At 39.9% G+C, this 15040-nt stretch overlaps 1 protein-coding gene across 1 annotated transcript; it reads right to left on the bottom strand.

The window, feature by feature from the left end:
• Positions 1–13899: 13899 nt before the first annotated feature.
• cmlc1 (cardiac myosin light chain-1) lies at positions 13900–14748 on the bottom strand. The gene has a single exon (XM_030742499.1). The coding sequence runs from the start codon at positions 14689–14691 to the stop codon at positions 14083–14085; it is 609 nt and encodes a 202-aa protein (XP_030598359.1). The 5' UTR covers positions 14692–14748; the 3' UTR covers positions 13900–14082.
• Positions 14749–15040: the final 292 nt, after the last annotated feature.

The following is a 15040-nucleotide window of genomic DNA, read 5'->3' on the forward strand; positions in this document are numbered from 1 at the left end:
TTTTATCTTTTCTTTTCTTTTCTTTTCTTTTCTTTTCTTTTCTTTTCTTTTCTTTTCTTTTCTTTTCTTTTCTTTTCTTCTTATCTGCAGCTGTGTCACGAGGGCAACAGCATATGCAGAGATGTTAATTTCTCCAGCATGTCCTGGGTCTGCCCTGGGGCCTCCTCCCAACAGGACATGGCCAGAATATCTTACCCAGGAAGCATCCTAGTCAAATTCCTGAACCACCTCAACTGGCTCCTTTTGATGTGGAGGAATAGGAGTTCTACTTTGAGCCCCTCTTGAATGACTGCACTCTTCACTCTATCTCTAATGGAGAGGCCAGACACCCTTTGGAGGAAGCTCATTTCTGCTGCTTGTGTCCGCAGTTTTGAGGGTAGGGACATAGATCGACAGGTAAATCAACAGTTTTGCATCCAGAGCCTTCAGGAATTCAAGACGAATCTCATCCATCCCAGGGTCCCTGCCACCAAGGAGTTGTTAAACTACCTCAGTGACCTCAGTGACCCTAGTGATGGGTAAATAGTCCTCCTCGTCCCCAGACTCTGCTACCTCTACAGAAGATGTGCCAATGGGATTAAGGAGGTCTTCAAAGTATTCCTTCCACTGACCAACTACATCCTCAGTTCAAGTCAACAACTCCCTATACACCGTGTGAGTAGAGCGCTGCTTTCCCCTCCTAAGTTGCCTGATGGTTTCCCAGAATTGCTTTGAGATGGTCCAAAAGTGTTTTGACCATGTCCTCAAACTCCTCCCACACCCAAGTTTTTGCTTCAGCCACCACCTGAGCCACATTCCACTTGATCAGCTGCCTTTGAAGTCCCACAGGTCAACCAAGCCCCATAGAACTACTTTTTCAGTTTGACAGCTCCCTTCATCTGCAGTGTCCAACATCTTCCCACCATGACAGGCACCAACCACCTTGCAATAGAGGTGCAGAACATGGTTCATTCGGATTCAGTGTACTCAGTCCCCTTTATAATGCTGTTGAAGTTCTGCCGGAGGTGGGAGTTGACAATCTTCCAGACTGGAGCCTCTGCCAGGCATTCCCAGAGCATCCTCACTACATGTTTAGGTGCATCTGGTCTGTCCAGGATCCTCCTGACCTACCTGATCCAACTCACAACCAGGTGGTGATCAGCTCCTCTCTTCACTAGAGTGTATGGTGTCCTGGTACCATATGAACTTATGAACATCTTTATACTTGAACATGGTGTTCATTATAGACAAACTGTGGTTTGCACAGAAGTCCAATAACAGAATACCAGTTGGGTTCAGATCCGACAGGCTGTTCCTCCCAATCACGCTCCTCTAGGCCTAACTGTAGTCCCCTACATGAGCTTTGAAGTCTCCCAGTAGGGCAACAGAGTCACTGGATGGAGCACGTTCGAGCACCCCACCCAGCGATTCTAGGAAGGTTTTGTCCTCTGAATGGCACAAAAGTGCAAAAGACAGTCAGGAGCTGTTCCATGACCCAAAGGTACAGGGAAACCCTTTATTCTACCGGTGAAAACTCCAGCATTCAGGGGAGCCAAGGGGATATTCAGTAGTAGATCTGTCTGTCAGTGCCTCCGCCTTTGGGTACCACGTGACACACATTTCACCCGACCCCCACAGCACCTCCTGTGGGTGGCAGGCCTAAAGGAGAGTGGGCCCATGTCTCCTCTTTGGGCTATGCCCAGCTGTGTCTCATAGGCTAAGGCCTGGCCACCAGGTGCTCTCCCTCAAGCACCCTCCCCGGGCCTGGTTCCAGGGTGGGACCCCTGGACCCTATTCCAGGTAGGGAAAACTGTTCCCATGATCTTTCTCTCATAATGGTTGTCTGTATAATAATAATAATAATAATAATAATAATAATAATAATAATAATGATATAAATAACAAATAAGTGAATTAATAAATAAACTATTTCCAAATATCTGTTATGGACATAAAACATTTTAATTGATGCTTTACAAACAGGAATATTATGCCACAAGGGCAAACTTCCATTTTCACCGAAAGCATTTTCCAGTTACAGCCCCCCCCCCCCCCCCCCCCCCCCCCCCCCCCCCCCCCCCACACACACACACACACACACACACAGAATTTACACAATTTAACTGCACAAAACCAAAAATAAGCTCTGCTGCACTATGACACAGGGGATAGTTGCACTCGGTCCTGTACCAGAATCCTAATGGGTATCTACAATCATACCTAATTAGGTTGTACAGTATTTTATATATAGCTAGGAGTAATTGCTATCTACTGTGATTTTATTCCACATTGTCACTTTGTGTATGCAAATATCAAAAGGAGTTACAATGCTAATTTACCCTGATCTTTATTTCTTTTCCTCTGATCAGTTTAAATGTTGGGCTTATGTGTTTGTAAGAAGTAAGTTTAGACAATCCTTGTTATTGCCCTTGGAGCTAAATCATATCTAGCTGCTATTCTGCACAAGGTGAGGAAGTATTGATTACTGGACACAGTATGTGTTGAATGAGTGGTAATGAAATGAAGGTTTGAGGATAGAAACTGTTTATGGAGTTTTTGTCTGCAGTATTCTAAAAACAAGACTGTGCAAAAAGGCTAATCAAAGGGTCAGACTATATTGGCATTGTGAATAGAAACAACACATTCTGTAATCATTCAAGTAAGCTTTCACATACTGTATATAAAATAAATGATAAAAATATTTGTTTGTGTTTATCTTCACTGATTAAAACACTCATTTTACCTAACAGATTTGTCATACTTGTTGCAGAATTATTTTTTTCACCCACATCTTTACCCTCCTTCTGCTAATGGAACACATTTATAACTGTCTTGCTGTTTTAATTAAAAAGGAATACTTCACAAATCATTCTAAATTGTTTAATTGATGTAGTTAATACACTGATTTTGTATGCACTTGCCCCAGGAGTATACCAAGTATTTGATTAATCCTCCTGATTGTTTTAAGAGCTCAAAAGCTTAAGGAAAAGATTACAATATCATTTACGGACAAAAACAGTCTTAAACCAAGATGTGGTGCATTACATATCTATGCTGTAATTTCTTTTAAGCAAGGCATTGGCATGATTTCTTAATTGTTATGACTTCACAGGACACATGCACTCTAATGTCATTAGTGCTACGAAGCTTGGTGGTGCTGTGCATTACAATAACAATATCAGCAGTTCTGGGGCGATGGGTTTCTATGGCAACAGTACACAAGGTTTCAGAAATTGGCAGTGTTACTTCTTGAAATAACATATGTAAGGAGAATGTTTTTGAAAGCTATCAGAAGGAAACCCTCAAGAGAATCAGTTGATGCTGGAAGAAAAGAGATTCACTGGACACTTTTGTTAGGTACACCTGTTCAGCTGCTTGTCAGTGTCAATCAGCCAATCACATAACAGCAACTCAGTGCATTTAGGTAAATAGATGTGGTCGAGTTGACCTGTTGAAGTTTAAACCAAACATGAGAATGTGAAAGAAAGGTGATTCAAGTGATGTTGAATGTGGCATGGTTTTTGGTGCCAGAAGGGCTGGTCTGAGTATGGTCAGAATTTGTTGTAAACCACATCAAAGCATGGATCAGTCTTGCCTTGTAGCAACAGCTCAGTATGGTCTAGCAGTAATGGTGTGGGGGATATTTTCTAGGCACACTTTGGGCTTTTAATACTGACTGAGCAAGGTTTAAATGCCACAGCCTACCTGAGTATTGTGCTGACCATGTCCAAGGGAGGTTGGGGACACAGAGTCCAAACAGGGCTGTGGCCGCAAGGTGGTTGGTGCCTGTGGGGGTAATCTCCATACCAGCAGCTGAGATGAAGGGAGCTTTCAAGCTGAAGGAGGAGTCCTATTGGGCTTGGTTAGCCTGTGGGACTCCAGAGACAGCTGGCAGGTCCTGAGAGGCCAAGAAGAATGCAGCTCTGGCAGCAAGTGAACAAAAACTTGGGTGTGTGAATTCGGTGAGGCCATAGAGCAAGACTTTCGGTTGGTTTTGAAAGAATTCAGGCAAACTATCAGGTGACTCAGGACAGAGTGTTGTTCTACTCCAGTGGTTCTCAAACCTTTTCCATCGTGCCCCACTTTGCCAGGTGAAATCTTTTCATGACCTACATGAAGTGTGCTCCGGTTTGGGGGAGATCTTTGTCAAAGCATGGTCTGGGGGGGGGGGGGGGGCAGGATGACTCTAAGTACACAGCAGGTGGTGACAGTGGAGTTTTCCTAGTTTCTGTGCTAATGTATCTGCTAATGTTTCCTTGTTCCACCATGAGAATTAACATATGATCAACATTTGTTCCACGACTTTTCTCCTACGTTGTTTGCGCCCCACCTGTCATGACCCTGAGCCCCACCAGTGTGATGTGCCCCACAGTGTGAGAAACACTGTTCTACTCACAATCTGTATAGTGGGGATGGGGTGCTATTGACTTCAATTGGGGATATAGTCAGGTGGTGAAAAGAATAGTCTCTCAGGGTCTTATTCACAAGTCAGGGGATAGTGGTGAGGAAGACTGACAAGAGACTGGTGGAGCAATACAACAGTCGTACCATTCTATCTAGTGATGCTGTGGATTTACTGGTTGATCTACAATCCTACCTTCATCTATGTCACAAACTTTGGGTAGTAAAAAAAAGATCAGTGATACAAGAAAAGGATATGAGTTTCCTCTGAATGGTGGTACTCCTTTAATGATAGGGTGAGGGTTCAGTCATTCGGGAAGGACTGAGAGTAGAGCCACGATTCTCCACATAGAAAAGAGCCAGTCGACGTGGTTCAGGCATTTGACTATGCCTCCTGTGCAGCTCCTAGGTGAAGTGTTATTCAGAGACAACAGATTTATCCTGCATTTTTTCTATCTGAAATTATTTGTTTTTTTTTTTTGTTTTTTTTTTAACTGTTGAATAACAGTTATATGTTTTTTCTACATCTTTATCCAAATAAGTTTAGCATGGAGATGCATTTCCAGACTAACCAGCAGGCTCAACAAGCCAATGTTGCACTGCAAAAATATTGCCCCCAAATAAATAAATTAATTAATAAATTAACTAATTAATTATGTGAGGACCTAGCAATTTTGACAGTTACACTGATTATGTAGGCCACTTTAGCAGCTAAAACAACCACATGGTATTTGTGTTAGCAGGCAGCCATCCTGAACAGACTCACCCATCTTAGTAAACATAACGGAGTTAAAGGATTTTCAGCTAGCACATTGAACATTATGCTTTTTTTTTTAGGTAACAGAGGGGCCTGCTTTGTGCAAGGGAAATATGATGGGAACAATAAAACACTGATGAAAAAACACTGCCTGCCATTAGGTTGTAAGACTGCAGTGCATATCTTGTGAAAATTCTAATATTGTCTAGGACATGTAACTGGCTGGTCCATTTCATAAACTATCAGGTCTTATTTACCATGAATGGCCTGTTTTTGTAATTTAAAATCCAGTCACACTCTAATGAAATTTATCCTTAACAGAGAGTTGTGAACCTTTTGCACCCTGTAGCAAATTATGTGGTGCCACGAAATGAGTATATTGAATGATCGATTTAGAATACCATATTTGACTATTGGTTGTTATTTATGTTTATCATTATCCTCACAGCAATTTGTAACTACTAAGACAAATAATGTTAAACTGGATATTTCTTAAATGAAAATCTGCCTGTAAAATATTGCTACAAAATAAAAAGAAAGAAAAGAAAAAACGATAAATATACTTAAGCTATGTTTTCCAAACTCTAAACACAGTAACAATTCTACCTCATACAAGTAGCCCAATAGTTAATTTCCTGTTCAAAAGCACATTTTCTTAACTAAATACCAACCGTGCATGTTGCAATACAAACAAAGTTTGTAAAGGAATATACAATCAATCACAGTGCATCCACTGTCAAAAAACCTACAACTGATGGCATTACAGAAATATTCTACTCTCTCCCGGTAAACAATAGACATTATAACATCTATTGTTTTCTTATAAGTCAATTTATTTTACTGAACTCTACTACATTTGTCATTTCTACTCAAATTTGTGCATTTTGGCAATATACTGTATACACAGTGAGTGATGTTTACGTACTGTATGGAATGTAGATTAGACAACAAGGGAGTCTGTGATGGTCTTGCAGTAAAGGTTATATTTCAGTCATCTGCCGCGACCGGTTGGGGCTGAGGGGAGAGAGACAGGACAAAAGGCATGCTGTGCAAGAGAGGCAGAAATTAATAATAATTAATGATCAAATACAGAGTGAAGTATAAACAGAGTAAATAAGGTGAATGAAAGAATCAGTGCATTATGGGAACCCCCAGCAACCTAGGCCTATAGCAGCATAACTAAGGGGTGGTTCAGGGTCACCTGATCCAGCCCTAACTATAAGCTTTATCATAAAGGAAAGTTTTGAGCCTAATCTTAAAAATAGAGAGGGAGCCTGTCTCCCGAATCCAAGCTGGGAGCTGGTTCCAAAGCAGAGGGGCCTGAAAGCTGAAGCCTCTGCCTCCCATTCTACTCTCAAGAATCCTAGGAACCACAAGTAAGCCAGCACTCTGAGAGCGAAGTGCTCTACTGGGGTGATATATTACTATAAGGTCTTTGAGATAAGATAGGGCCTGATTATTCAAGACCTTGTAGGTGAGGAGAAGGATTTTAAATTCTATTCTAGATTTAACAGGGAGCCAATGAAGAGAAGCCAATATGGGAGAAATATGCTCTCTCTTTTTAGTCCCTGTCAGTACTCTAGCTGCAGCATTTTGAATCAGCTGAAGGCTTTTCAGGGAGTTTTTAGGACAGCCTGATAATAATGAATTACAATAGTCCAGCCTAGAAGTAATAAATGCATGAATTTGCTTTTCAGCATCACTCTGAGAAAGGATGTTTTTAATTTTAGAAATATTGCACAAATGCAAAAAAGTGGTCCTACATATTTGTTTAATGTGCATTGAAGGACATATCCTGGTCAAAAATGACTCCAAGATTTCTCACAGTGTTACTGGAGGCCAAAGTAATGCCATCCAGAGTAAGTATCTGGTTTGACGCCATGTTTCTAAGATTTGTGGGGCAGAGCACAAGAACTTCAGTTTTATCTGAACTTAGAGGTCATCCAGGTCTTTAAGACATTCCTGCAGTTTAATTAATTGATGTGTGTCATCTGGCTTCATGGATAGATAAAGCTGAGTATCATCTGCATAACAATGAAAATTTATGCAATGCTTTCCAATAATACTGCCTAAGGGAAGCATGTATAATGTAAATAGAATTGGTCCTAGCACAGAACCCTGTGGAACTCCATAATTAACCTTAGTGCGTGAAGAAGACAAATTGGAGTCTATTAGATAAATATGATTCAAACCACTGCAGTGCAGTACCTTTAATACCTATAGCATGCTCTAGTCTCTGTAATAGAATGTTATGGTCAACAGTATCAAAAGCTGCACTGAGGTCCAACAGGACAAGAACAGAGATCCACTGTCAGAGGCTCTAAGAAGATCATTTGTAACCTTCACTAATGCTGTTTCTGTACTGTGATGAATTCTGAAACCTGACTGAAACTCTTCAAATAAACTGTTCCTCTGCAGATGATCAGTTAGCTGTTTTACAACTACTCTTTCAAGAATATTTGAGAGAAAAGGAAGGTTGGAGATTCACCTATAATTAACTAAGACAGCTGGGTCAAGCGATGGCTTTTTAAGTAGCGGTTTAATTACAGCCACCTTGAAGGCCTGTGTTACACAGGTATCAGTCTGAACAGTCTTCAGTATTTGGCCACATGTATTCATCCCCATTACATCTGATATTGTCCCTTGCCATGCACCTGGGATAGAAACGCTTGGCATGCCTTATCCGCCCCTGGGAGTATTCATTTGAAATGTCTCTGCAGCCGGCATCCATTGCATCCAGGAGGGACATTTGGTCATGTGGCTGATGATCATATACCTTCCACCTCCAAGCTGGAAAAAAAGAATCCTCAGTGGGGATGAGAAAAGGCAAGTAGGGCAGGAAGAAAAGGGACATCATTCTTTGATGGTCTACAAACCAGTTTGTAGTGGTATGAGAATGGTGGAATGCTACATTGTCCCATGTAATCCCAAATGCCCTCATGTTTCATCCCACCTGTTCCATTTCTGCTGCTGGCACCAGCTGTCAGTAGAGTTCATCCAAAACAAAAGAAGGAGCTCAGTGTTATAGGGACCAATCTGGCATGTGTGAAGGACCAAACCAGCACTTGACATTGCAGCACACATTGTGATATTTGCTCCTCTCCGACCTGGTATATTAATGGTGGCTCTTTTACCAATGATATTTCTGCCTTGCCGACATGTTTTGTCAGGTTAAATCCTGCCTCGTCCACATAAATGAGTTCATGTGGGGTCTGATCAGCTTCCATTACCATGAAGATAAGAAATCAAACACAGTACATGAACACACTTTCATTCTGTCCTATTGTATGTACTGTAATTCATGTTTCCATGCGGGTGGCATAGTGTAAAACCCACTATATTACAAGATATAGCAACTACAGGTATATAGGCTAGTCCTGGACATATTGCTATTGGAGTTCATTAACATTCTCACTGTTCCTTTCAAAAGGAACTGTGTTCAACTGTTAAATTTGAACTCTGTACTTAGTCCGATTCTGGGCAATGGTTGTCAGGATAATGCAATCCATATTGTGAAATACGTGGTTATTTTCTATTATTTTGGACTTAATTTCTCTTAGTTTTATTCCATTGTCAGCAATGACCATGTCTACAATGGCATGCTCCTGGTCTTCACTCTGGAGCTTTCCCCTTCCACTAGCGGGAAGAAGACGTTGCTTTCTTTAAAGGAACAAAAATACAAGATATGTATTAGTAGTGGGACTGGTAGCCTACAGTTACTGTATGATATAGCATCACTAGGAATAGACTTGTAAACTGCATTGTTTACCTGTTAGTTTGCTGAAAAGTCTGGATAATGGAAGCAGCAGTAGACCGTCTGCAGTTAGGCTGCACTATTTCACCAGCCTCTCTCAGTGACACACCATGGTTTATCACGTGGTCTATGATGGTGTCTCTAAATTTCATCAGTGACAGTAGTTCCTACCCTTCACTGAACACCACCATGCATGCTTACTCCTGTATCTTGCCCTGGACCAAATATTCCTCTTCCTTGTTCAGACATGATTTTTCTTTCCTCTTTCACTCCCTCAGCTCCTGTGCCCACATTGGCCAAACCCATTCTAAACAAGCTCCCTTTTTATGTGTCACTGACAACTCCAACTCCAACTGGTGATTGGAATCAGCTGTGACTGATCTATTACTGCATTTTATTTCAATGATCTGTATATTCCAAAATGTGTATGAGTTTTAATAGTTATTCACCTGCTTTTTTATTTTTGCCAGAACTATATGTTTTATACTATATTTAAGGTTTTGAACATTAGATTTTCATTTTTGACATGCTATGTGTAAGCATTTGTAAATAGGATGAGAAATATCCAGAATTTTGTTATTTGGTAACCTTGTATGTACACAAAATGTAAGCATATTAGAAAAATGTTAATTGACTGCACTTTGTTCAAAAACAACGTGAATTTTATTACTGATATAGTTCACAGCAGACTGAAGTTGTGTTAACTGTGTTGTGTAGAGTTTTGAAAATGTGACTACAGATTGGACAAAAGGATTTTAGAAACTGTAAAAAACTGTAATTACATGAGAGAGCAAGGCAAGTTGCACACTGTCAGTAGTAGTGGTGAAATTGTCCTTTAGTAGAAACACATGCTCTCAGTAGGGTGACTTTACTGTACTATACAGTAGTTGGTGATATGTTCTAATTTTGTATATTTTTTCTGATGTACAGTACCAGTCAAAAGTTTGGACACATTTACCCATTCTTTTCAAAGTCAATAAGGATTCAATAAAAGTATAAACTCATTTAGTGTTTTAAAACAATGGTGAAAGGGTTTTTATTAAGTGGTTACAGAGCTGAAGTGATTGACTGACTTTGCGTGGCTTGACATATGTGAAAAAAGTTTTGATTCTTTTAATGTCATTTGCACAGGTGAGTCTGTGTTATGAGAAATGCCTTAATTATTTTGAGACCTGCATTAAGAATGTGAGAATTCTATCAAAGCAATCAAGAAAAAACTTTCTTTTTCTAAATCTATTTTCATCAAGGTATGTGTGACAAAAAAATTAATTAAATAAAAATGACTAGAACCAGTCATTACATTATTTTAACTGCCAAAATTAAAATGTAGTGTGACATTTCAATAAAAAGAAACGAAAAGAAAACTCTTTGGTACCAAATACCGTATGCTGCCCTTGGCAAAATATGAGGATCTCACGAATTACCACTTTAAATGAGACAAAATATTGCTACTTGATATTTCAGTTTGAGTGCTTGTGTGAGTATTTGATGTTTTATGATGCCACCTGGGCTTCTAAAGCTATGCGGAGAGCAGTTTTTACATCTGACATTTTAATATTATGCACTCTAAAGCTACAGCAGTGGCAAAAATTATAGCTATAAAAATTATAACAGAAGCATCACCTTTTGAACACTAATATTTACTATGTTGCTTCCACTTTTTTTTTTTTTTTTGCAGGTAATGCTCTGAACAGCAAACCTTAAAGTGAAGCATAAATACACAAGCTGGTGTATCCTTTTAGCCAAGAGCCTCACATATTTGACAAAGGACTTTAAAGCTAACAGCTGCTGATTAATCACGATGGGTCTAAATTACTGGCTGGCTCTCATACAGTTATGGAGCTGGGTGCCCAGTGCACTTAGAACCTCCTTTGCATGTACTTGACAGCTGCATAGAGTAAGTGCCACTTCTGCCTGTTTAGCTGCATCTTTATACTACTTTTACAGTTAGACAAAAATAGCTTCTAAAGCGTATCACACATTGAATATCAAATGTTAATTCGAGGGGAATCCTCATAAGTGTAATCTTACATGATATATTCAGTGCAAATATTAAGCAATCACGAGGAAAGACAACTGATTCAATTCAGTTGTTTAGCTAGTTCTAACATTAAATCATTATTTTACATTTAAATATCTTTCACCCATCATTCTTAAATTGATTTAAATCAAATAACGTGAGAATGGCAACAACAAGCTAAGCCTGCAAAGTTACAGCATGTTTACTTTTGTTGTTAATCAAAAAATGAGACTGTTTCGTAGCACAGGTCGGACTGGTCTCGGGTTCATGTTTCTGCTTTTAACAGATGATTTGGTCATTTTGGTTTCATGAATGATGATCTGCAGCTTGCATCTTGCAACTGGAGATGAGAATTCAAACCTCCATATCTAAAGCCATAGATCTGAAGCAGAGAAACAAAAAAATAAAATGCTCGATTGCCTACTCTGGGATGGGGATGAGTTGCTGCTTCAAGTGGAGAAGTTCTAGGGTCTTGATCAAAAATGTAAGAAGAGTAGATTGCAAGATGGACAGATGGATAGCTCAGAGTTTGCATATGTTGTGGTAAATTAAAAGTTGAAAGTGACCACGGAGCTTGGCTTTGCATAGTTTACTGGTAATCTAGATTCTTATCCTCACCCAATGCCACAAACTTGTCAAAAGAATCAAGGATAGAAACAAAGGGAATGAACTTCCTCCAAAGGTTGTGTAGGCTCTCCCTTTGAGTGTGTGAGGTGCTCAGTTATTTGAGAGGGGCTCAGCGCAGAGCTGCTGCTCCTCTCCATCAAAAGAAATCAGTTGAGGTAGTTTGGGCACGTCACTGGTATGTCTCTTGAATATTTCTTATTTGATTTGTTTTAGGTATGTACAACTGGAAGGAGACTGCGAGGAGGTTTGGCATCAGATAGAAATTTTTGTTTAAACTTTTAATAATGAAATCTGTTGTGTTTGTAATAGTAATAGTAAGTAATCCAGCCTGCCACCAGGCTGGATTTTTCCTATGCTAAATTATTTTTGATTTATGGCAAAGACGAAGTACATCACCAACTGCGCAAACAAACCCAGAAGCACTTACCAGCTAGTAATACTGGTCGATATCTTTAGTTAGCTGGCATGGCAAAGACACAAACACCTCTAGAAATACAACCCTCTCAAAGAAAAAGAGCTGCCCTACTAGAGTAAGAAAAGAACTAGAAGTGGGAGAGTGACAGAAGATAGCACAAAGCAAGAGTTAACTTGGGACAAGCCTGTTCAGTAATGGAGAGCACTTGGGGATTTAAGGGCCTTTAACATCAGCCATCTAGCTGACATCATTTCTACTCCATCAGTAACAAAATGTGCCTACCTGTTAATCAACTTGCAGGGTTCTAGTTAGTGGTTGATTGCCCGGCACTGCACCAGGCTCAAGTACTCTCATGCAAGGCTAAGAATTTCAGCTGCTAGCTATGGGAATGGATCACTATCACCACAGTTTGCAAACAGGTGGGGCCATTAGAACCCTGACTTAGTACTGTCACGTAACCATCATTGGACTTTAAAAGGGCATTCTTAGCAGCAATGTTTTGAACACTACCCATGCTGCTGACTCTTGGCGGCTACCTGTAGTAGCCCTAAAATTATTCAGGATCTAAAAATAAAAAATAAATGGCCACAACAAACATTGACCTGTCAATTCTGTTTCTGGAAAAAAAGCATTTGTCCATTAGAATTAGGGATGCTGACTGTTGCACAAGTGAAATCCATTGAGGGATTGATAATAGAAACAAAGACCACATTCATGAATATGTCTTTCTAGCCTCTTTGTAAAATAAGAAGTGTCAGATCATAGCATATAAAATGGAGTAGCTATGGCAATGGAATATTGAATTTTTAATAATGCCTCTAGGTAGTGAAATAGCTATTTCTTCTGTGTTCATCAATCTACAGTACCAGTCAAAAGTGTGTCCAAACTTTTGACTGGTACTGTATGTGCAGTGTTGATTATGGTTGTTAGGTTACAAGGAAAACAGAAAAGTGATGTGGTGTGGCCCAATACTTGGGTCTATGTTGTAATACTATTTAAAATCATTACAGGGCTAAAAACATTATATATTGTAGTTTGAAAGTATTTAAGGTGTGATTTTTGAATTCATATGTATAATTCTTATTTAGAACTAATTAGTTACCACATCACTATTATTGAAGGCCATCTATTTTTGTTACTTTGGAACGATAATAAATTAGGGACATAACTGCTTCTTTTCCAGGCAACATTTATTCAACTAAGGTGAGAAATAGAGACCCCCCTTGGCCCCAGTCTTTATTTGATTAATGTACTTTCTTTAGGTCCCAGTCTCTCTCCTAAGACATAGTGCTGCTAGTGTTAACCTAACTTGATAAAATGTGCCAAGAGCTCAAATGCAGGGATGGTTAAACCAGTAGCTCTAGACAGGGCCACGCTTGGAAGGGAATGGATAAGGGAGTTGGTTGCAATCTCCAACTCAATGCTAGAGATAACTAAATCCTACAAAGTGATTCTTTCAAGTTAAACAAACATACATGTGCATTATTCACTGAGTAAGATTATGCAGGTTGAATTCATTGATTTAAACAAATTGTTTATCGATCACTGCAAAAGTGATGAGGAAGTCAGTCCCTGGTGCACTTGTCTTACAATTGTCAGCGGGAACTGGATAGGTGTGTGTGTAGGTGTGTGTGTGTGCGTGTATGTGTTTTTTAAAATTTTTAAAGTGTAGGTATATCTTGATGCATTGCAACTACAATGACAAACGTACTCATTCTAAGACTTTTTGTAAAAAAGTAAAGTAGACTCAGGTCTGTATTTTTTTAGTAGACAAATCTTGTGTTTGCATGTATGCCTCAACAGTACTTTGGACTAATCAAATTAACACAGTTGATGTGAGAAGTCGAATGCACATTAAATTAGTGCTTTTGTCTGTATTCTCCACCCATCATTTTCTCATCAAATTTAAAATGATAGATGTATTTAAATTACATTCATGAGGCATATTGTAGTCATATTTCCTTTATTCATTGATCTTTCTTTATGGAAGTCCTCATTCTCTTACTTGGATTTCACTGTATTAACATGTAACATGTCACAGAGTGAATGACAACATCACCTTTAACTGGTCAAATATTAAGTGAAAGAAATTATGTAAAATTAAGTCTTTTTGATTAAATGTCCACTTTTTACCCAGAGAGAATGTGCTTTACAAAGGAGGCATAATTGATACATCCATTGGCATCTTCTTGTCCAGCCATCAGTCTATCCACTTCATCTTCTGTCATCCTCTCTCCCAGTGTTGCCAGCACATGACGTAGTTCTGCTCCCATGATGGTGCCATTGCCTTCCTTGTCAAAAACCCTGAGCCCTTCCACAAAATCCTCAAAGTTGCCTTGATCTTTTGCACGGGAGATGTGTTGCAGCATTGGCAAGAAGGTCTCAAAGTCCACCATTTTAGTACTCATGTCCTCTGGCCGTGGTTTACCAAGCACTTTCAGCACATCTGCATTAGTTGGATTCTGGCCCAGAGCTCGCATGACATCCCCACACTGGGCATATGTAATCTTCATTTCTCCAGTTGGTGTGCGGTCAAACAAGGTAAAGGCTTCCTTGAACTCTTCAATCTGGTCAGCGGTGAACTCAACAGTGACACTTTTGGGGTCAAACTCAGGCTCCTTGGGTGGCTCAGGCTGTGGCTCTGGAGGTGGAGCTGGCTTAGCAGCTGGGGCTGCATCTTTCTTAGGCTCTGGCTTTTTGGGCTCAGGTTTCTTTGGTTCAATCTTCTTTGGTGGCATGTTGCAAAGGGATTCAGAGGTGAGCTGACGCTTGCTGAGAAACAAACAAGAACCTGAGCAGATAGAAAGTGATCCTGGAACGCTTCTTCCAAAGCCTTTATATGTGCTTTGTCTAGGGGGCTACGCAACAATTCCAACCAGCACACTATAAAAGGAAGAAACCCAAAATAGATCCACATAGCAAGTGATGTCAACATTAAGTATTGTTCTCAGCTGCTGTCATCTAACCGACAGGGCTATTTGCTGTCATTAGTGAGGGTCCAGTTGCATTAGCCTGAAAATGTTCTGTCTCTGTGATGGACAAAGGGATCAGAGCATAGCCAGTGATCAGCCCATGAGGGAGATGGAC

Source organism: Archocentrus centrarchus, chromosome 12 (genome assembly GCF_007364275.1).
Source record: "Archocentrus centrarchus isolate MPI-CPG fArcCen1 chromosome 12, fArcCen1, whole genome shotgun sequence".
NCBI lineage: Eukaryota > Metazoa > Chordata > Actinopteri > Cichliformes > Cichlidae > Archocentrus > Archocentrus centrarchus.

Bases quoted from the DNA above. Each gene is read 5' to 3' on its own strand.
- cmlc1 (XM_030742499.1), bottom strand. From the start codon at position 14,691: ATGCCACCAAAGAAGATTGAACCAAAGAAACCTGAGCCCAAAAAGCCA.